This window comes from Haliotis cracherodii, unplaced genomic scaffold, assembly GCF_022045235.1.
Source record: "Haliotis cracherodii isolate W230 unplaced genomic scaffold, xgHalCrac1.p SCAF_3, whole genome shotgun sequence".
Classification (NCBI taxonomy): domain Eukaryota; kingdom Metazoa; phylum Mollusca; class Gastropoda; order Lepetellida; family Haliotidae; genus Haliotis; species Haliotis cracherodii.
In genome coordinates, this window is record NW_027266286.1 from 49443089 (window position 1) to 49467692 (window position 24604).

General features: G+C 38.9%; 1 protein-coding gene across 1 annotated transcript; it reads right to left on the reverse strand.

The window, feature by feature from the left end:
* Positions 1–358: 358 nt before the first annotated feature.
* LOC139474649 (serine-aspartate repeat-containing protein F-like) lies at positions 359–13782 on the reverse strand. Its single transcript, XM_071257744.1, has 5 exons — positions 13685–13782; positions 13042–13191; positions 7215–7331; positions 6501–7044; positions 359–3927 (listed from the first exon to the last, which is right to left on the reverse strand). The coding sequence occupies exons 1-5, from the start codon at positions 13703–13705 to the stop codon at positions 734–736; spliced, it is 4026 nt and encodes a 1341-aa protein (XP_071113845.1). The 5' UTR covers positions 13706–13782; the 3' UTR covers positions 359–733.
* Positions 13783–24604: the final 10822 nt, after the last annotated feature.

A 24604-nucleotide genomic window follows, 5' to 3' on the forward strand; every position in this document is an offset into this window, starting at 1 on the left:
CCCAGTATTGGTACAATGTGTGAAACCCGTTCTTGATGTTTACCTCCGTGATATAACAGCTGAAGAGGCGTAATATCAACCTCACTCATCCTTATTTTTTTTCAGTCACATATTAATGGTAATGCCGTGGTTACCATTAATTTAGATACTGTTTGCATTGTGTGCTTGTATGCCCATGATACATCACTAGTGTCTTGTTATATGATGGGTGACAACTTAGAAATGTCCTATAATATCATACTGTACTAACGTCAATACAACACTAAACGTGTTTAGCATATCCAAATAAAGGAATATAATTATACAAATATATATTTATTCACTTAACTATAGTGTAAGCCTACAAATTGGTATAAGGAATATAACATCACGATTAGCACTAATGGAGACGACAGTATAAACAGTTAAACAATGTCATGTGGTATATACAAATTCTAGAGCACATAGTATACAAATAGAGCTACATATATACATAGTGGCGGACCAGCCGCCTTGGGTAAAGACACTCTGAAAGCACAGTGGGTATGTATCAAACAGCTTGCTGACAAACATGGTTCCGTTGTTACTTTTGATTTTATTGCTCGTGAAAAGCCAGTCAACACGTCGGAGATAGTTCTCAAGAGATGGATATGTACTGATGATATAATTCTGCAAAAATGTCGTAATATCGAAACACAGACTCACATCATACAATGCATTGACAATAAATTAATCCTGATTTTTTAAATTTGTTTCACTCTTCCGCGACGTCAAATCCATCTTCACTGGTGTTCATTAACCCGTCTATTGAGGCCCCTCCGTTGTGCATCGTTCCTATCGTGGGATACATCTCCGACATGGTATCTAAGGAAGTGTCTCTCACGTCAGCAGCTGCATCAACACTGTCACTGAAAGCATCCAACATCGACCCTCTCACGCCATTGACAGTATCTGCAACGTTAGCAGCAGCATTCATCAGGGAGTCAGCCATATTGCCCACTGCATCACTTCCTGCATCATTATCATCCCCAACCACATCTTGCATCGTATCAACCATGCCATTTTGAGCATCTGAAACATCACCGACCGTGTCGTCCATTGAATCAGCTATACCATCATCATCAGAAAGATCATCTTGATCATCGGGTGTGCTGTCATCAGTGATTGTGTCGATTCTCTCTTCCAAAGCATCTCTCATATTTTCCGAGGGTGTGTCATCATTATCGTTAAAGAGATCATCTTGATCATCAGGTGTGCTGTCATCAGTGATTGTGTCGATTCGCTCTTCTAAAACGTCTCTCATATTTTCCAAGGGTGTGTCGTCATCATCATCAGAAAGATCATCTTGGTCATCAGGTGTGCTGTCATCAGTGATTGTGTCGATTCTGTCTTCCAAAGCATCTCTCATAGTTTCCAAGAGTGTGTCATCATCATCAGAAATATCATCTTGAGCATCAGGTGTGCTGTCATCAGTGATTGTGTCGATTCTCTCTTCCAAAGCATCTCTCATAGTTTCCAAGGGTGTGTCATCATCATCAGAAAGATCATCTTGATCATCAGGTGTGCTGTCATCAGTGATTGTGTCGATTATGTCTTCCAAAGCATCTCTCATAGTTTCCAAGGGTGTGTCATCATCATCAGAAAGATCATCTTGATCATCAGGTGTGCTGTCATCAGTGATTGTGTCGAGTCTGTCTTCCAAAGCATCTCTCATATTTTCCAAGGGTGTGTCATCATCATCAGAAAGATCATCTTGGTCATCAGGCGTCCTGTCATCAGTGATTGTGTCAATTCTGTCTTCTAAAGCATCTCTCATAGTTTCCAAGGGTGTGTCATCATCATCATCAGAAAGATCATCTCGATCATCAGGTGTGCTGTCATCAGTGATTGTGTCGATTCTGTCTTCCAAAGCATCTCTCATATTTCCCCAGGGTGTGTCATCATTATCGTTAAAGAGGTCATCTTGGTCATCAGGTGTGCTGTCATCAGTGATTGTGTCGATTCTGTCTTCTAAAGCATCTCTCATATTTTCCAAGGGTGTGTCATCATCATCATCAGAAAGATCATCTTGATCATCAGGTGTGCTGTCATCAGTGATTGTGTCGATTCTGTCTTCCAAAGCATCTCTCATATTTTCCAAGGGTGTGTCATCATTATCATCAGAAAGATCATCTTGATCATCAGGCGTCCTGTCATCAGTGATTGTGTCAATTCTGTCTTCTAAAGCATCTCTCATAGTTTCCAAGGGTGTGTCATCATCATCATCAGAAAGATCATCTCGATCATCAGGCGTCCTGTCATCAGTGATTGTGTCGATTCTGTCTTCCAAAGCATCTCTCATGTTTCCCCAGGGTGTGTCATCATTATCGTTAAAGAGATCATCTTGATCATCAGGTGTGCTGTCATCAGTGATTGTGTCGATTCTCTCTTCCAAAGCATCTCTTATATTCTCCAAAGGAGAGTCATCACTGTCATCATTATCAACAACGTCATCTTGGCCTTCAGATGTATCATCATCATCATTATCATCAGTCATTTCCTCGATTCTGTCTTCTAAAGCGTCTCTCATAGCCTCCAATGGAGAGTCATCACTGTCATTATTATCAACGTCATCTTGGCCTTCAGATGTGTCATCATCATCATCATCAGTCATTTCCTCGATTCTGTCTTCTAAAGCGTCTTTCATAGAATCCAATGGAGAGTCATCACTGTCATCACTATCAACAACTTCATCTTGGCCTTCAGATGTGTCATCATCATCATCATCAGTCATTTCCTCGATTCTGTCTTCTAAAGCGTCTCTCATAGAATCCAATGGAGAGTCATCACTGTCATTATTATCAACAAAGCCATCTTGGCCTTCAGATGTGTCATCATCATCATCAGTCATTTCCTCGATTCTGTCTTCTAAAGCGTCTCTCATAGACTCTAATGGAGAGTCATCACTGTCATTATTATCAACAACGTCATCTTGGCCTTCAGATGTGTCATCATCATCATCATCAGTCATTTCCTCGATTCTGTCTTCTAAAGCGTCTCTCATAGCCTCCAATGGAGAGTCATCACTGTCATTATTATCAACGTCATCTTGGCCTTCAGATGTGTCATCATCATCATCATCATCAGTCATTTCCTCGATTCTGTCTTCTAAAGCGTCTCTCATAGAATCCAATGGAGAGTCATCACTGTCATCACTATCAACAACTTCATCTTGGCCTTCAGATGTGTCATCATCATCATCATCAGTCATTTCCTCGATTCTGTCTTCTAAAGCGTCTCTCATAGCCTCCAATGGAGAGTCATCACTGTCATTATTATCAACAAAGCCATCTTGGCCTTCAGATGTGTCATCATCATCATCAGTCATTTCCTCGATTCTGTCTTCTAAAGCGTCTCTCATAGACTCCAATGGAGAGTCATCACTGTCATCATTATCAACAACGTCATCTTGGCCTTCAGATGTGTCATCATCATCATCATCAGTCATTTCCTCGATTCTGTCTTCTAAAGCGTCTCTCATAGAATCCAATGGAGAGTCATCACTGTCATTATTATCAACGTCATCTTGGCCTTCAGATGTGTCATCATCATCATCATCAGTCATTTCCTCGATTCTGTCTTCTAAAGCGTCTCTCATAGAATCCAATGGAGAGTCATCACTGTCATTATTATCAACGTCATCTTGGCCTTCAGATGTGTCATCATCATCATCATCAGTCATTTCCTCGATTCTGTCTTCTAAAGCGTCTCTCATAGCCTCCAATGGAGAGTCATCACTGTCATTATTATCAACAACGTCATCTTGGCCTTCAGATGTGTCATCATCATCATCATCATCATCATCATCAGTCATTTCCTCGATTCTGTCTTCTAAAGCGTCTCTCATATTCTCCAAAGGGGCGTCATCGTCGCTGCTATCATCATCCAATTCGTTGTCATCTAAGATATCTGGTTGATTTAAAATGTATCATTACTACACAATGACATAGAAAATAGCATGTGATTTGCAATTAGCATTAATTGATTTATTATACGTGTAAAACATTTGTTGTTAATGTGATAGTATGCAGGAAATGTTTTGTTAAGAAAGATTAATTCAGTCAACTAATCATTAGTTACAGAAACCTCTAATTCTATATTGAATCAAGTAATAACTAAAACGACCAACCATAAACAATTAATTGTTTAATTCAAAATGTTACGATATCGACACATGGATACGAAAGTAAACAACGATGTTGCATGCCAGTGACTAACATGTGGTTAGACCAAGAAGGAACCAGCGTGCTGACATTGATAAATAGTACATTGTTGGAGTAAGCGTCATGTTATTGCTCTATGTATGACATATATATATGAATTTACTTACCATCAATCACGCATTGTACAAACATAACATGTGACGAGTCGGAAGCTTGAGTAAGTTCAAGTGTTAAAATGTACATATTTGATATTCCATGGCGCCAACATAGTAATAATGTGGATTGTACATTGTACTCCGATTATTTATTACGAATAAGTCTTGGGTATGTATTATAGCTTACATAGATGGACTTTAAACTACTGCTCAGCACGAGGTAGTGTAATAAGATATATAAAACACGACAGTCTTCATTGTTAGTTTCATTTTATGTTCAGTGGTATGATAAACTGAACGTTAACTGGTTCCTATTCCACGATTTTTATACCAGATTAAATTATACATTATATATTGTGTTTATTACTCTGATTGTCAACAACCGTGTCCGCCTTTGAGTACATGTTGAAAATGATATAACATTGTGCAACAATGAAAACTTGCACATTTCTGAATACACGTTCATGGACTGATTGTTACTGTTTTAATGCGCTATATTTTCATTATGAACAAACTTGCTTGCAATACTGAACAATACGCATGTAAAACATGTCCCGACTAAATTATCGCATCAGGGCCAGGTACATATGTATGCGTGATAAAGCGGACCATTTTTAATCATCAAGAAGAAATGACACAGTGAATGTACAGTTGAAACTCTTCTCTAATTACATATCAAATCCCAAATCCATTTCGAAATCATCCATCAACATCAAGGGCAATGGATTTGGATATCCAAAACCCTGTGCTTGAGGTTGCGTTTGAGGCCCCATGCCTGGACCCATTTGAGGTGCCATGTATGGTCCCATATATGGACCCATTGGTCGTCCAATGCCTTGACCCATATTATGACCCATCTGATTTCTCATATATGGACCCATTGGTCGTCCAATGCCTTGACCCATATTAGGACCCATCTGATTTCCCGTGTATGGACCCATGTATGGTCTCATACTTGGACCCATTTGACGTCCCATGTATGGACTCACAGGCTGAGAACCCATACCTATTCCCCTGTTCATTGCCATGGCGGCCATCATACCGCCCATGTTATCCATACCATCCATGCCCATCATATCTCCAATGTCCCCCATCGCATCCCCCATACCACCCACCACATCGCCCATAGTATCCCTAGCATCTCCTAGCATATCACCCATACCACCCACCACATCGCCCATATTATCCCTAGCATCTCCTAGCATATCACCCATACCACCCACCACATCGCCCATATTATCCCTAGCATCTCCTAGCATATCACCCATACCTCCCACCGCATCACCCATACCACCCACCATATCGCCCATATTATCCCTAGCATCTCCTAGCATATCACCCATACCACCCACCACATCGCCAATATTATCCCTAGCATCTCCTAGCATATCACCCATACCTCCCACCGCATCACCCATACCACCCACCATATCGCCCATAGTATCCCTAGCATCTCCTAGCATATCACCCATACCACCCATAGCATCGCCCATACCACCCATCATATCGCCCATAGTATCCCTAGCATCTCCTAGAATACCACCCATACTTCCCATCGCATCGCCCATAGCATCACCCATACCACCCACCATATCGCCCATAACATCACTAGCATCACCAAACATGTCACCCATACCTCCCATTGCATCACCCATACCACCCATCATATCCCCAATAGTATCCCCAGCATCTCCTAGCATGTCACCCTCACCTCCCATCGCATCGCTCATAGTATCACCAGCATCACCAACCATATCACCCAAACCTCCAATCGCATCCCCAATCGTGTCCTCAGTATCACCTACAATATCGCCGACATCATCCACAGCATCCCCAACGCCTCCTACCATATCACCTACAGCATCCCCAGCATCCCCTGCCAAATCACCAAAAGTATCCCCAGTTTCCCCAAACATATCTCCTCCCATAGCGACAGCAGCCGCTGGGTTCATCCCACCAGCTGCCATAGCCATAGCAGGAGTCATGTCCTCAACACCATCACCAAGAGCATCTAGACCACCATCTACCTCATCAGCCCTATCGCCCAAAGCATCACCAATATCAGAAACACCGTCAGAAAACCCCTCACCAACTTCCCAAAACGCGTCTGCTGAAGCACCACCAAGCACACCGTCAACAGTATCTGGAATATCACCAACTGTACCTTCTAAGACATCCTCCAGATCTTTTTCTCCACCTTCCAATGATGCTTCAAGACTGTCTTCAACATCATCCCTGATATCATCAGCTTGGTCATCGGCACCGTCCAACAAGTCCTCAAAAGCATCTGTCGCCTGGTCGACCACATCGGCCCTTGCCTCAGCAATATCTTCTATGGCATCATCAAGATCGTCGGAAGCTTCATCTTCAACTTCACGACTGTTGTCATCAACATCATCAGTCACATCGTCAGCATCATCTACCACATCGTTCACGTCATCTGTCACATCGTCCACATCATCTGTCACGTCATCAACTATATCAGTCACATCACCTCCAACTTCTGCCATATCATCATGAATGTCGCCAACGATATCATTTACATCGTCGTTAACATCATCGACAATGTCAGCAGCTGCATCGATGACATTATTAGCTGCGTCAGAAGCAGTGTCAACGACATCTGCTACGTTGTCGGCAATGTCATTCCTGACATCGTTGATATTCTCAACAACGTTCTCAACCACATCTGGCACAATGTCTGGCGTCTGTAATGAAAGAAAAAATATTTATAAAATATTAATTTTACGCGCTAAATAACCAGATATATTTTATTAAATATTCGTTTAAGGTACGTTCAAAGAAATGCATACCGTCGGAAAATTCATATATATGAAAATATTGTGGAGTACAACATTTGTATGGTTTGCAGACTCACGTCGTCAGGGATACCGACAGCGTTACCCAGCATACCCAGGCCATTCTGGTTCTGTCCAAAGCTACCCTGTTGATTCTGCCCATTGAACATCCCTGCCTGAGCTGCTCCGCCCGTGATCTGTAACAGACACATGACATTGAAGAACGAAAAACAAAAAGAAAATAATTCGGAGAAATTAATTAATGATTTAGGACGAATATTTATTTACAATATATCATCTTTAAACTTGCAAATTATCTCAAAACACTGCCGGGTTATGTTGTTTTCATTGATTATGTCAACTTGTCAGGATGTGGGATGAAAAACAGCCAACACTTCATATTGTGACATTATAATGGGCGGATTGCTGTTGAGATATGCATAAACATAAAAACATGTTGTTTATCAGTACGTTACACGGATCTAGCGGTGCAAGATCGTGACTCGGGGAGTTCCATGAAAGCTTTCATAGAATATTCTCGTACACCTGTAGTCCTTTTTACGTTCTCTCGCTGTCATAAATTTCGGCGTGATAAATAACTACATACAACTAGTGTCTTGACAACATGTTCACAGGCGGCGGACTTTAAATACTGACTAGTGAGCACATTCCTCTACCTTCCAGATACAACATATGGCGATAACCATAACTCATATTTCACAATGTGTCGAGTATGTGTATTTTCTATATCAAGAATATATCTAAATAACCACATTTAATTAATTTTTTTAAATATAACATGGGTTGTCGATTTCCGACATGGGTACAATGTGTGAAGTCCATTTCTGGTGTTCCCTGCCGTTATATTGCTGGAATATTGCTAAAAGCGGCGAAAGAACAAACTCACTCACTCACTTTTAAAAATGGTTAACTATATATACAGTGTCAAAATAAGGATATAATATATAAGTAATGTGTTTGCATAAGCATATTGTTTATAAGCAATATGTCGAACAACAATTTCTGTATGAACAATATGTATGAAAATAACCATGCTTTATGCAAATTCAAAACATCAATGCTTGAAACCAATTAGTCTCGACTATCTGCCAAAGCGTATTTTATTGGGCGTTAAGGGCAAAATTGTGTTGAAACCCGTTTGAATGGATAACTGAAAATCAATGATGACTCAAGGTGTTCGCGAAAATATTGTAACTATCAAGATACCCGCGTTCAAAAGGGTTAATGCATGTGCACATTCGTCAAATATAACCTTAGGAACATATTCATATGTTTGTAATACGAAATACGAACGAAAGTTACTTAGAATAATACTGTTTCTTCCTTTGTACTTATAAGAAGTATGTGGATACTGTGACATATGGAAGGAATAAACATAATTTACTAAGTCCTTTAGTTTGTGTCTGTACATTTGTCCAGCAGCCCCTAAAGGATCAGAGCGACCTCTGTTACTGATATGACGTATGCCCTGCCTTGTCCCTCTGTAATGAGGTAATGGATGGTGTATGATACGACTGGTAACATACGAACCGCCCAAGATCTTTGATGTTTAGAAATAGGACACGCAAGCCGAACGAAGCGCTATAGTCCCATATTAGATGACAAGTATATATAACTCCTTATTACGGCACACGCATGCGGTAGGGGTTCATGAGACAAAGTAACTTTATCAAGACATATTGATTGTGAGGTGGAAGATGTTTTGTGACATTTATATTTACTTATTCATGAAAGATATTGAAGTTACGTATGTTTAGCTGTCAAGGCAGTTTATATTCACAGGATAGATTAGAATGTGTGTTTAAATCAATAACAAAAGATTATTTTGAGTTTATTATTATCATTATTGGTTACACTTGATATCATTTTCAGTATGTCAGCGGAAACTAGCAATGTTCCTAGCGGTCACGTTGACAAGCAGCCATACGAACCGCTGCTCACACAAACCGTCCCAGGACTGGTGGCAACCACAGTATGGCGGAAAACACAGTCAATGTACTTCCTCGGTGGAAAAATGAACTGATACACTCACATTGAACCCAGCCGCCCATTACAAATCAGATGAACGAGTGAGATAATTTATAATCAAAGGAGAAATGGATTTTAGCTGCGCACATAGTATATGTATGAAAGCTGTGGTCAAGTCGATCCTGTGTTGGTGAACGAGGTATGTTCACAGCGATATCTACCAGACATACTTTAATGTCATCTTGTGTCCGATGCATTCCTATTTTGACTTGTACCTATGTTCCCGTGTTTGTGTAGGTAAACAATGTACTTTCCTGTGCAAGTATTCGTGACTGGTGTCACCGGTGGAGCAGAATACACTCGTCATTTCACGAACACCTGGCATCATCACTATTTGATGGTGATTCCTAACCACAATGCCATTCTCATGATACAGTCGGTATCGTACAATCCCTATGAATTTTGAAAGGGTTTTCGTTTGTGTTTTTCATTATTTAAATTAACTCGAAAAGCAAAAACCTACCCTGAGAATTACCCTGGCTTATTTACAGACGTCACATCACTTTGAATTTATTGGGTAGTGAAGGATGAGTTCTGATGAGGTAGTCAATAAGTCGCGATTTCTTTGTGAATGTTTTGGCTTGTGATGCGTCACTTACCTCTTTTACAGCCTATCAATGTCACATAAGAATGTTTCTTGCCTCGATCACATTCCCATTCACTTATGCATCTGCATGGTTGAAATTGATGTCTATTAGTGCGTTCAAAAATCGATACTAACCATTTTCAACATTTGGCCTGTGAATGTCCAAAAATATATATTGTTTTCCTTAAGTTTTGTTTTATTTGGAAAGCAAGACCACAAAGATGACAGCATTACCCACTACTATACGGGAATATCAGGGTTCACAAAGAACAATCTCAGCACTGGTATCAGCTAAAATAAATGATTATATGGAATGTACTGATAGAAATAATAAGGGAACACAATTTAATAACTATGCAATATATCAGATTTTCCCGTCGATTTTAATTTATTATAAAAGGCTTGTTTCAAGTAAGGCTAACATGTTGAAAATTGATGGTAAGTGGCGTGGCATTAAGCCCCGACGGTTGGGTCGTTGCTCATGATGTTGATGACTGGATTGTCGGCTCCCGATTCGATCGTTTGCATGCCGCCGTCATATGGCAGTAATATTGAGTTCTATGCAACAAACAAGCACTTACTTTTTTGGAAATTGTGAGAGTTAAGGTTGCTACCGGTACTGCAGGACATGTATATCCTTTTTGCGTATACCTGGTGTCAGCACTGATCAGTTCATATAGTTTTTCTTACTATTTTGCATTTTACGCCGAATTGCATCTGTTTCGGTAGATAATGGAGACTGTATTCTATGCAACACCCTTTGGAATATGTTTTGGATGATATTTGAAATATATCTTGCGTTGATGTCTTGAATTTACTACATTATCAATTATTCCAAGGTCATCTTTGGGTCATACATGGCCAGGCATGACAAACACGTGTTTCCCTTTGTGAGAAATGTCTTATTGCTCTGCATATGGCAATGTAGACAGAAGGGTGTCATTGCCTAGCATCCTCGGAACTGGTGTCCAACGAGTGAGTGAGTGAGTGAGTCAGTGAGTGAGTTTGAGATAAACGCTTTCATCACGATGTAAAGAATATCAGGGTGTGTCAGCTAAATATGGGCAAGAAGTTCACAGTGTCATAAAGTGACACAGACATCTATTACTTTTTTGCGGCAAACGGACGCTGGCTATCTATATGCTGCACCGTTAACAGTTTTACCCTAACTCTTCATTGTATGCTGGAATGTTTTTGCCAAAGATACTAGACCTTGACTGTATTAAGACCTGAGATTATTTATACGTTATTTACATATTTGATATTAAAACCTAGACGTGTTGAGAAGTGTATTCCTCTTATGACTTGTGGTCATAAATGTGGGTCATGTGCCGTAAGCGACGTTATACATGTACGTAACTATGGCCTGTTGTTCTACGACCTTTGATGTATTATATATCTTCTTTCAACTACGCAGTGCGTGGATGGGTCATCAATCGCCACGGCTAAACTCCAAATCCCCCGTGCTCTTCCTAACAGTCATATTCACATGGCTATCCAAAATCCCTGTGTCTGGTTAGATACTTATACGTTTTGATGCAAAGAGAACACTTCTCAAAATCATTGGATTATGAAGTTTGTCTGCTGAATTATTAAAGCAGAGATTAAGAGTATAAACATAAAAAGAAGTAGTTCATCATGTTTGATGAGTTTTATTTAAGTCTATTGACAATATTCTGGAAGCTTAGAAAATTAGCCTGAACATTTGATTCTGACATGAATTTCTGTTTTCAGACTGGTGTAGAAGACATACGAATACTGTTTTTAAGTAGGGTCGGATACAAAAAAATTATAGGAAAATATCGTCGACAGAGAACACCATAAACATCACAGATAAACAGACAGTGGTATTCATTCTCGATATAACCCTTATTACAATTAATACAGTCTTTTATCTCCAGGTTTGTGTAAAGATAACCAGATATATTATTGAAAGAGTGCGAACTACAATGAAACTCTGGCTATTGCAAACCAAAAAATGTTATTGATGAAAGAAAGAATTCAGTATCAAAAATATTCTTATAAAGTTTTGATTTAGCTGATGTGGACTTTTTGTAAACGAAAGATGCCAATTGTGTATATATTTGCATTGCAACCGGAACAGATTCTGGAATATAAGATAAATAATAACCTGCTCCCTGCTTCTCCTACACATAACCAAAACCAAAACTATATAAGTAAATGCTGTTACAGTCATCGAATGTTTACGATTGAAAATAATACACTGACAATTAAGACGCATAATTATTTAAGATGCCTTATTGCCTGGAGCTGAACACGAGACCATTCACTGAAGGTTGATGTACACGTTGGTATTGCATTAGGACGTCGATCTTACATGACAGCTGCACACTAGCCAAAAACTGTTGCACGTTTGCCTGTACGTGCATGACATTAAGCTAATAGTCAGCAACAGCATAACTGTGCCATGGCGGTCTTAAAGACAAATGGTTGAAGGGTTGAACAAGAACACGTATCAACACATTCCCGTTCACAACTAAGATATGATTACATCTGTTGACATACATCCATGTAGAGGGCACAGTGTCTGTGACCACCTGATTCCCATGCCATACACTACATGCGCCAACCGTAAGGTTGTGGGTTTATTATATCCTCAAAAGATGACATATTTAAATGTACGAATCCTGATTTAGACCAAGACAAAGTAACCGTGATTGTTAAGTTGACTAACATAACCCAAGCCTTAGCCATAAGACATTTATCTTTCAGTCTTGTGCGGTGCTGCTGATTCACAATCCCCATATATAACGGGTGTCACAGTAGCATGAACGTAATACTTCATGTCTAATGCAAATGTGACGACATCTGGACAATGAACCATTGTTGTCTGTACTATGATAGGGAACTACGAATTCATTTTACAAAGACATTTATCAAGCGTAATCCCTATTCGAGAAATGAGGTTTTGGTCTTGGAGTCGTGTACTACCTATTGTTTAGTTTGATGTAATTTCAAGCGATATAGTTTATTATAGTAATTGTACAAAAACCGTGTTAAACAACCCGATTCACAATAATTTTCACATTACTAATCTAATCTAAAACTAATCTTCACATTTGACCTGTCTGATAAGTATGTCCTTGGCTGCATATGGTCTTCATATGCAACAGAGTATTCATTCTCATAAGGCGTTGTTGCTCTATCTGTATAATAGGATAGTGTTTAATTAGAATACGCATGTGAAATGCAAAACTGTGGACTGACTGTGTATTTTTCTGTTGTATATAATATTGCAAACTATATCTTACCAAGCTGTCCTCATCACTTCCTTTGCCGAGGTTTCCCGAGACTCCCAGGCCAACAAGAACACCGCCAATTCCAACAATACCCATTATTGTTCCGATGATCAGCCATTTTAACAATGACGTAGATTTGGCGGCGGGTTTCAAGGCAGCGGCCTGCAACAGTGAAATTATTTATCAAATTACAGAAAAGCACCAAAATAAATGACCTGAGTCAGATTTCTATGTACTGTCGTATATATAACCACGACAGAGATATAGAATTTTGAAAAGAAACAACATTAGAAAATGTCAAATGTACAGTTAACATTAATCGTGTAGATACATATTAGCAACTGTGTAGTAGAATGTACTGTCGCTAAAAATGTCACGTCGTGGAAGAACCCCTTGATGAAAATGAAATTGCTGTTCTAGTTAATTCATTGTATCATTATTGATTATCATAACTTCACGGAAATATGTATAGTTATGTGGAAAATACTTGAGTGTCCATCAATTTAATTTTCTCATGTACACTTGCAAGCCTATCTAAAGGAAAGAAAGGTATGGAAAAACATAAATGTGTAGACGTGATTAGACGTTAAACAGCTATTGTCATTCAAGTTTTCTTAAACATCGTTATAGTATTATAGTTCTCTTATGTACTTACTTCTAAATCGTAACCTCCCATTATGGCAGTTTGAAATGAAAAAGAAATTCCTCGAAACACAAGGTAGGATCCAACAGGGGAGGATGCGACCAGCACACCCTTGACGAAATTTTGGCTTAATTCTTCCAAAAATTTGCCTTAAATAAACCATGCCCACGTGCCCTGGTCTTGCCCTATCAGCGCAATCGACGTCATGTCATTGGCATTCCTGGAAACGAGGCTGAACGTGAGGTTGTTGTTGGGCCAAACAGGAGACACATTGAGAGAAGTGTGGATCATTCATCTCCAGAACCTGCTTGACAGTTATGTCTGTTTCTTTTCCCACTCAGCGCTGATGACTGTTGCTTCGGGGCAAACTGGGAGATGTCGTGAAACCTTTCACTGAGAATAAATGTAGACAGGTATACCTAGGTCAGAGGTTTATGGGATAAGCATGTATCGGGCTAAGTTTCTTAACAAATTCTTACCTGGTCAGCTTCTGGCAAGACCTCGTGATGTCATATGACGCGCGAAGACGTACAATGTATTTAATGTAAAATGATACACGAGCATCCGTCATTTAAATTAATGTAATTGTTATCCTGTAACACCTATTTCAACCACAAAACGTGCTTCATGGGTGGGATAGATTATTATCAATTATGCCATTTAATTGCTTTGTTCATCGTCATTATAGTGTCATATGAGTAATTTCAAAATACAACGTCATGAAATGTCTTTTCGAGTGCTTTCTGTATTTAAATTTTACATTTTGAAAGTGAAGCGTGAGAGGCTACCACTCATTTCTTCAGTTCTTAAATGAGTTTATACATTTGAGTCATTTTCAACTGTCTCTGATGCTACGCATTGCTTTTGTATGTATATATATGTATATACACACAATTTTTTACTGTTTTTTATGGCGTTTCGGATATACCCAGGTGAATATGTACGCTTTTATCAATTACAAATTTTAATTATTTCAGTTAAGATCTGTTGATCTGTTAAGTGTCTAGTGCAGGGTTGTGTCCAAGGAGTATACTATTTCGGCCGTGAAGGGATTTAACTGAGGTTTAGGTTTACATCGTCATGAACATCAGGAGTGAGTGAGTATGGTTTTACGCCGCTTTTAGGAATATTACAGCAATATCACGGCGGGGGACACCAGAAATAGATGAACATCAGGAAACAAAATTGAAATGTGCTGATGACATTTTAACTTACATGGTGGTCCACCCAAAGCAGCCGTCACAACCGTCAGTTTAGAAAAATATCTAGACAAATTATTTCTTTAATATAACCCAACAGTCCTTCTACCTGGGTTAACTTGGCTAATGTATCTTGGCAGTAAATGTTACAGAAAATGCATCATACCATGCCCTGCCCACGTGTCTACAGGTCTCCTCGTGGTCATGCATCATACATACATGTGCAATGAGTAAGGAACTACCGTCACAGGGGACACCAGATGTGACGTTTCTTGCTGTCCATTTCTATTTCGACATGTTCTTTCATGACAGGCAAATTCTATTTATAGTCATGAAGAAAAGCATTACCTGTTTGTGAAGGGCACATTTAGATAGCTGACGCCCTTGTCATTGCTCCAACATTTACCTTTACATTACATGATGTCATCATCAATGTCGTTATGGTAACAGAAATGTTCAGAGGATCAATATTTGTATGGTTATGAATCAGTCAATTAGTATTGTCAGCGTGAGGGAACCAGGTTTTACTAGAAAGGGGCTTCACGTATTGTACTCATATGTGAAATGGATCCCGAGGACATGTTTATCAATTACGAGAACAGATATGCCACCAGGGACTTTTAGACGCTATGTTTATACCAGTTCTTCTTTACTATATGGGAACTTGAACATCTTTTTATCTCAGAAAGTGTTCATCTTTGTTTTCTTAAACATTTTACGTCACTGAGAAAGTGTACTCAAAAAACAAAATTTCTTTTTGGGCTAGACTTCTGTCTGAGAAAACATCAAAATCATCTTTCATCATGTATTAATTACTTTTTAATGATAATTTGTCGGGAACATGAAAACGTAAATGGATAACATATATGAAACGAATGTTTGACGAACTCGGCATTAGTAACATTTGGATATCACAAAATTCAAAGTTATCTTACAGATTTAGAGGATAAACTGCCTGGATAGCTGCGAGGGATAAATCTTCAAAAGAATCCGTGTATAGAATTTAAAAATCGATTGTTTAAGTTTTGAAAGCTAATTAATTAATACAGATAGAAACGTTCCGAAAATTTTATTTATTTTCTATAAAGTTTAGAACCCACAAATAATAATTTACCCATTGAAACAGATAGACGGAGGAGGAAAATACCATACACTGAAAAGAATGCCAACTCAGCCAATTATGTGACACATGGGATGAATTCCATTAATTCTTTATTTGTCCTTCAGTTGAAAAAGAGAGGAAACAATTGATTCAGACATTACTAAACATAACATGTTGAAAATGAATTTGCTTTTTAAAAGCCCAGGAGTAGGAACATTAAGAAATGTATCTAGGTTGTGTAAAATAATCGCAATAAAGGTCAAACCTGCAAGGAATATCTAATAAATGCTTAATGTACTAATTTCAATAATTTTTCTGATGTTAACGAGCATAATCTGTCACCCTAGAATGGTCAAGATTTCATGCATTGTGACCGATTGTATCATTTCCAAAACGAATATTGTACGACCTTACGTGAGAAGGCATATTTTCGGAACTGCGAATTATCTATATCAACTTTCAGTAACAAATTGACAAAGTAGCTACTAATGTTGGAACGTGAAAGTGACAAAACTCTTTCCGTAATCATAAAAAAATGAATCACTGTCAGTGATGATACCAGGTGTTCGCGAAAAGGTGAGCGTATGCTACCCCATCGGTGGCATCCGTCACAAACACGTGCAAAGGCAAGTCATTTTTCACCTAAAAAAACCGAGAACATATGGTACAAGCTATAAGAGGGAATTGCAGAGCCATGAGAGGGATTCGTTAAAAGATGAAATGTCCTCCTCAAGAAACCGTTTGAACGCTTCACTTTGGCCTTGAATTTTGCAATTCAGATTAAAACAACTTCAAGCAAGACACGAAGGACACTCTTTGAAATCTTCGTAGAAAGAGCATGTTCGATTGTACCTCAAAAGTTGTGAATTGCAAACACCAAAGGCTGGAGCTTTGGAGATTATGCTCGAAATAAAGGGAAAGTTGACTACTGGAAAGTTGAAGTCATCCATCTAGTCATACAGCCTTGTGGAGAGTGTTTGTACAGATCTAAATAAGGGGCGGTCTCACTGGTCTTCTTTATTTGTAGTTCAGGTGAGTAAATGAGTGGAGGGGAATTGGATTTTTGCCCATCATTGAACGAAAATGAAGCTTCAGTTACACTTCTTTGGCAAATTCCCTAATTTTGCCAGTCCGAGCAGAAATTCTGATTCATATGCAAAAAGAAACACATATGCAAGAATGGGAGAACAAATGGTGTGCCAATTAGGGATGCCTACTTCTTGCCTAAATGTCTTATCTCAAATTTCACAAAGACGTTATCAATGAGGAAGTCCAGCATTTCACGTTTTGTTTTTCTCAGTTAACTTCAGGTGCCATTTGTTTTAAATGTGTAATAACATCTGATATGTTTAATTGATTTCACAATGCTTGGTGTAAATGTCAACACCAAGTATATGAACAAAGATAAGTGTTGACGCCAAAAACGTCTAGGTCTGTAAAACTTAACACCAAAACACATCCTATTTTATGCACGTGCCTCACGCAGTAGTGCAGGGTGTCATTCCTGATTTTGACACTTTCAAGGAAGGTCGATTAATCTCAGTGGACCATTATTTCGGTCAGTTTTATTTTTTCTGCACAGATGTGATTTACTTCATTTCATTCATTGTTTGTGCGGTGATGCGGCGTCTGCATCTCAAGGAGCGTCTAAGGGCTCTTGGCATGCTAGACACTGACAGAGGTCAGAGTGAGACTCCATTACGTTCAATGTTTCAGTCTGTGATTAGCATACTATGGAACAGGTACAAGCAAACCCAAATTATTAACGATCGAAATTCAAAATGCTGCAAACTTTCATCAGGCTACTCGAGTACGAATCTGGCGATGAGAGGTGAGGTGAGGCGAAATGCGGTTTAACCTCGCTTTCAAGATCCATAGCATGACCAGCAATGATCCAAGACCTTTTCCCCATTGACCACGTCTGGGACATGACAGGGAGACTTGTGCGTCAACGTCATAGGCCGACGACCACGTTGGCTGAATTTGTCCAGGCGCTTCAAGAGGAGTGGGACAAACTCCCTCAAGTCGCCATTGGGAGCTTCATACGCAGTCGATTGAATGAATGTTTGACAAGTTGTGGTGGTATTACGCACTACTGGTTCAAAAACGTCAACTTTGAAATAGCCCATCTTACCCCTATAGTCCATCAAGGTTGTTGGCGGTAGTATATTGCCACATAGCAGACGGGAAATGAATAGAGGCAGTACTATATGAGATAATCTGGATCTTAATAATGATATGTGTTATCATCGAAAAGGAAATAATGAAAACATTAGGAATTCGATTAAACAATTCAATTCTTAAGACGTGACGTGGTCACTGTTTATCTTTTCATCTTTATTTCACCCGGTTCAAGATACTTTTGCAAACGAGATATTCACCTGAGATGTAATAAAGAACAACAATCCTTCTGTTCTGTCGCTGGTTATTCGTTCTTCTTTTTTTAACCCTATTACTAGGAACACACCACATTAGAAAAGAAATTACAAATCAAACCTTATGTTTTTTATAATAAAAAACAATTTATAAACCCCAACATGTCAAATAGAGTAAAAATGCATATTTTGATGACACATTGATACATCTGCCTTACTGAAACAGTTGAATAGTGTGTTTCAAGGTGTTGCGGCGGTACACAAAACAATCTCTGCACATAAACACACAGACACACACAGACACACACAGACACACACACACACACACACACACATACAAAAACACAGAGACACAGACATACACAAACAGACACAAACACACACACAGAGACACAGAGACACACACACACACAGACACAGGGACACAGACACAGGGACACAGACACACACAGACACAGGGTCACACACACACATACTGAATATTAAATGGCCGGTACCCCTTATAGTGTCGTACTCGTCCGTAATGCTAGGAAAGTTCAAGTGCCTCATGCCATGTAAGTACAAGCCCACGCAACTTAAACTTCCCAGCTTTGTTATATATGGAGTGCTAATTTCTAACCTTATTGTGTACAATAAGTAGGTCAAAGACTTAGCGACTGTCATGCTCGTGAGTCCGTCACATGGCAAGAGTGACAAATGATATAATAGAGACATTCACCGGATCTATTCGAAACGGGTAAGTGTATATGTTGCACCCAATCAATGCATGCGATGGACAATGACGTGTATGATCTTATTTACAGAAGTGAAAAAGACAAAGTTATTTTGTAAGGAGATATTCACCTAAACGATGATCTTCGCCGAACTATAACTACTCATAAACTTGTATTTCCGAAGGTGCCAAGCAGAAGTAACTGCTTGACAAACAGGTGCTCCTTTTTTTAAATCGAGGTTGAGATGCAATAGTGCATGCCATAGCCACAAATCCTGTGCCAACTGTGACTGAACTGAGCGGGGATGTGATTCAGAGACTCTTTGTGTGCCGATAACACTGCTTGATATGTGTTTTTACTTAGAAAATAAAGATTCTTAAGATCACATATACTTGTTTGGTTGTTATTTATTACAGTTTATTCACTTAATAATAGAGTATACTTTATTGAAAACAAAACATGTAAAACAATACCAATTTCAATTGCGTGCTTTGGGCAGAACAATCACCTACCCATTGCGTGAAATGAGCAAGCTGGTTGCCAATATTGTGAATGAGTTGGCGAATTATTTTTCATTCACAACTATTGCTCATTGCATGCATTGGGCGAGCTGTATTGCCCATTACACGCATTGGGCGAGCTGTATTGCCCATTACACGCATTGGGCAAACGGCTCGCTCAATGCACGCAACGGGCAGTTGCACAGATTGGGTATAACATTTACAAGAGGAACATGTCGAGAGTGAAGATCAAGGGTACTACGAAGGACCAAACCCAGAAAATACTCAAGAATTGCAAATCCGTATGACTGTTACGTTAACAGAAAAATACGACACCCTTGAAGGGAATGTAATGCCCGAATATACTTTCTTTTTCTATTGAAACTATGGCTGGTAATATAAGGTGAGCTAAGAAGCAATGTTGAATATGTATGTGAAATAGGCGTTGAACATTATGCTCGTTAGCATCAGGACAATGTGAATCACACTGAGCTTTGTTTTTGAATGTTTTGTTTTCTGTGGATTTTGACACTTCAAGTTTCGCCTAAGCATACGTGACCCATTGTGACTCACAGTTCCGACGTTTGACTAGTCTTATTAGAAGATCGTGATCCCCAAGATTTATATTTCAAAGAGCGACGTTGTTGTTTGATCAGAGTTACAACATCGAGGGTCTTTGTAAAGTTTTCAAAACGTTTTATGGCAGACATGTGGAGGACATTTCCAAATTTCAAGCGTCAGTGATCAAAATGATGCTTGAAGGAATTCCCTTTTTTGACTTGTACCATATGCTCCCGCATTCTTTTCTCAGGCGAACAACTGACTTGCCTTCGATGATGTGTTTGTGACGGCTGCCACTGGTGAGGCAGAATACACTCACATTTTCGCGAATACCTGGTATCTACACTATTTGATAGTGATCATATACACATGTTTATGATATCGTCGAAATCAGACAATACTTAAAGAAGATATATCTTACGATCATGTTGCTTTTATTTGGATTAAATTCCTTCTCCTATAACAGAATTACAAATATGATTTCCCTTTCGGCGCCGAGAATTCAAACCGTCAGAGCAAGAGAAAAATTCTGGATTATCTGCCGAAACAGCTTCTGTAAAATTGATGGGTGATCATGTCCTGCTCTACCTGTAGAACCCGACGCTCACGCGATGTTCATTTTAAAAAGTTAATGATTTGTTAAAATGACACGGGTTGGAATCAGCGTCTGACTAAAATCAAATATCATTGATGTGCCCCCCGTGTCGTTGAATTGTAGCAGTCATGTAGACTCCCCTTCCTATCTCCACTGCTACAGGCGCAGTCGCTGATGGCGGAGAACACAGACAGGGCGGACAATTTCCGCTGTAGTGGAGGACATAAATAAGATAGAAGTATGATAAATAGAAACAGTGGCCTCTACGTGATATGAACGACATGTCAGGTGTATCAGGTACATCATAGACCAACGTCAGTGTCAAGTCATGCGCACATTACGTCAAACAAATAGCGAAAAGAAACAATGTTGTTTCACCCAGAAAGCGCTGCCTAGTCGAACCCGCCAAGAATGTCAACATTACCAATCAATCGTATTCAAAAAGAACACGAGTAACTGGTAGTCCTTGGAATTAGAATTCAAGCCATTCAAAACCAAGAATGTTTGCTTGATTTGGGATGTGTATCAAGCAAGCAGTTAAAGATTACCCTCATGACAGATACATCGTTGCAGTTACAAAAAAAAGCCTTGATTACAACGCTAATTAATGGGCATGAGGCTATGGAGGTGAACTACGATTCCTAAACTATATATGGTGAAAACACCACGAAGCATTATACTGAAGAAAGAAGCTACCATTGTGTACCATCAATACACACAGACACATAAACGTCATACTTAATCCTTTTGTAAGCGAATGTTTAAATAGGTGTGAATTAATTGACTTTAGGTGTTGGTGATTATTGGCGTTAATAATTCTCATTAGACGTAGCAAATAGGGAAATGGAAATAGATTCGACCTTGTCAAAATACTACATTATCATACTAGTATAGTATTTGTAGTTCTTGTTGTTGTCATTTTTATTATTGTTGTTGTTATGTTATTGTTATTACTGTTGTTATTATTAGTATTCAATTTATATATATCATATTTTATCATAATCTATCTCATAGAGTAGTTAACAATGTTATCAGCACTCAATGGAATACACTTGGCTAACAAGGAAGAGTGAATATTTGTCCTCAATCTTTCTATTAGCGAATATAATTGTATTTTATGTCGTAAAACACATATAAATGTTATCATTAATAAACGAAATAGACATGGTATACAACTGACAGAAAGAATAATTTGTGCTCTGTAGATCTATCAGAGTTTTTTATTCTGAGTTTATGTAATTTCAGTTTAAACATCAACTTTAATATTATCTAGTGTGGGTCACACATCAACAAAGGCTTATGCTTTCACAATAAAAATTTAATTCATTCAGATCAGTCACGATCCCAGCTGCGTCGTTTGTTCTGTTTACGGAAGACATGTCAGCATTCGACGCACTTTGTCTAAATCATTTTAAATGTCATCACATCCTGCTAAAGGCACGATGTGTGTCCCCCAAACTCATGGAATTTTACAAACGGCTGTAGATCACAAATATTTGACATCCCAGACGAGTTTGAAACCCGAAAGAAAACATCAAGGCATCACGGATCACTAGCTCTATTTATTGTTTTAAAAACGACACTTTTTTCATATAGATGTATCTTTTATTTCCTTGTTGATGATGATATGTGTTTCACGCTAATACATTTTTCTTTTAAGACATTGACATTCAAGAGGATATGGATTAAGTGATTTGGAGGTTTCAAATGTTCAACACTGATTACGTACATAGGAAACCCAAATTAATTTCTGCACCCACAAAGTGAACTAAGCTATTAGCGTGAATAACAGTATGCATCGCTTAAATTTTAAATTTCACGTTAGTTTTAACATGGGAGAAAACCTTTGGAGACTAAGTAAAAAACCATGGTGTTGAAAAAACAGAGATTACGTGTTTCTACACCAAATTCGACTTTTGGTCAAGATAAAAATATATATTCTTTCTTTACTCAAGCCGATAAGTCTTACTGAAGATAGCAAGATTTGGCAAGCGTGTAACATCTGTGCAGAGGACAGAAATGTGTCATTTGTCCATGTATATACGTAATCTGTTCTATTTCATTTGAAGACATTTTTTCTCCCGTGACAATGGTCTTGCTTTGCAATTTACATTTACATTCCTATGAAAATGTAGCAAAATAAGTTAGCCACCTCAAAATCAAAGATGGCCGTCAATTTTCACAACAGATTTCTCTGTGTGATCAAACAATTCATAGGGATATCGGGTTTGGGCGTTCTTGGTGTTGTTTTCAATGTTCATAGCCATGATGAGTCTGGTTTCACGCATTATCAGATATTTATTTTCCTCACTTCTTTAGGCTGTCATTAGAAAAAATGACCGCCAATATTTTGTATCAATGATACTGATAATAATGACAGAACACTAATATGTTATTACCGGACATGGATTTCGATCATTTCTAAAGTTTTGGAGTGGAATTTTGCCTTATGTTTTGAGGAATGAAACTTGAGTAAGAAACTGTTTTTTCACGCCACAGACAGCAATCTGCCACGGTGGTTGGTAGATCATCGAGTATGGTTCACGTAAACAATTAACACGACGTCATCGTTGTATATGTTTATTATGCCATAATAATGCAAGGAAACTGTAGCTACCAAAATATAGCTGATACCAAAATACACGATGAGGACATACATCTTGAAAATGTTCTATTGTAATACTGATCGTGTATGCTTGAGGCAGCATTTCTGTTCCACGTCATGTTTAGAAACGATTTTGTAATATATGTTCATTACGTGATATATTCTGAGCTGCTCATTTAGAAATAAGATTCACATCTCGACGGCAAAAATGTTTATGAAACAACCAGGCAATAAGGAGAAACAAAGATCCCCGAATAATTGAGTGTGACGTTAAAAAAAACATCTCCTTCTTGTATTTTAGACCGCCTCCGTTGAGCGGAAGATCACGGGTTCGACCCCCGACCGCGTCATACCAAAAGAATGGTACTTGTTGTTACCCTGCCTGACGCTGGGCACCAAGGGACTAAAACAAGGACTTTCTCTGAGTGGGGTATTCATGTTAAACTGCGGCATGGTATCTCAGTGGGCTGACACTATAAACTCGGCATTAGTCAGGACGAGTACAAGGAGGAAAACACACGTGCGCGCGTGCGTGCATGCACGTCGCTATTTTAGTGCAATAATCATGAACGCGACGTTAAAACCCCATTTCACCTCACCTTGTATTGTGATATTCTGGTTAAGTTATACTAATGTAACTCCAAAATGACCCATGCATCATAACAACACCCCTAAAAATTCTACAACATCTACCATTGTAATAAAGAACACAACTTTTTAGTGTTATTTTACGGCAACGATGTTAATAATAGAAGCGACAAATACTTTTCTATAATCATTAGATATATCTGCTAAAAGCATTGCCGCGACTACGATTCCGACTATATCATAAGCATGTGTTTTTGAATCACTACAAAAGAGTGACGATACCAAAACCGCTTCTCCGATATGTATCTCTCATTTCAATCATAATTTAATCGCCAGGCATTACCTAATCTGATAAGAAAAACATCAAACCTCATGAACGTTTCCATAGCATATACCATTTATTGATGACCATAATCACGGCCCACATTGGCCGTAGTGAGTGAGTGAGTGAGTTGGGTTTAACGCCGCTTTTAACAGTATTCCAGTTATATCACGGCGTATCAGCTTAATGTGGGAGGAAAGCCCGAAGTGATGCAGGTCTCAGACGATTACCACTTCGGTGAAACCCACGAGTACCGGTGTGGTGCTGACAAACCTATAAACATAATCGGGGCTTAACCGGGATTCGAACCCACAATCATAGGTTTCTGGCGTGCCCAAGGGACGCAACTCTGCACAGCGAATCGCGGTGCCT

Excerpts from the sequence above, each read along its gene's own strand:
- LOC139474649 (XM_071257744.1), bottom strand. The coding sequence starts at position 13,705 with ATGGGAGGTTACGATTTAGAA. Across the intron at positions 13,192-13,684 it reads TGGGAGGTTACGATTTAGAA|GCCGCTGCCTTGAAACCCGC; the intron begins GTAAGTACATAA and ends TCACTGTTGCAG. Across the intron at positions 7,045-7,214 it reads CTGTCGGTATCCCTGACGAC|ACGCCAGACATTGTGCCAGA; the intron begins GTGAGTCTGCAA and ends CTTTCATTACAG.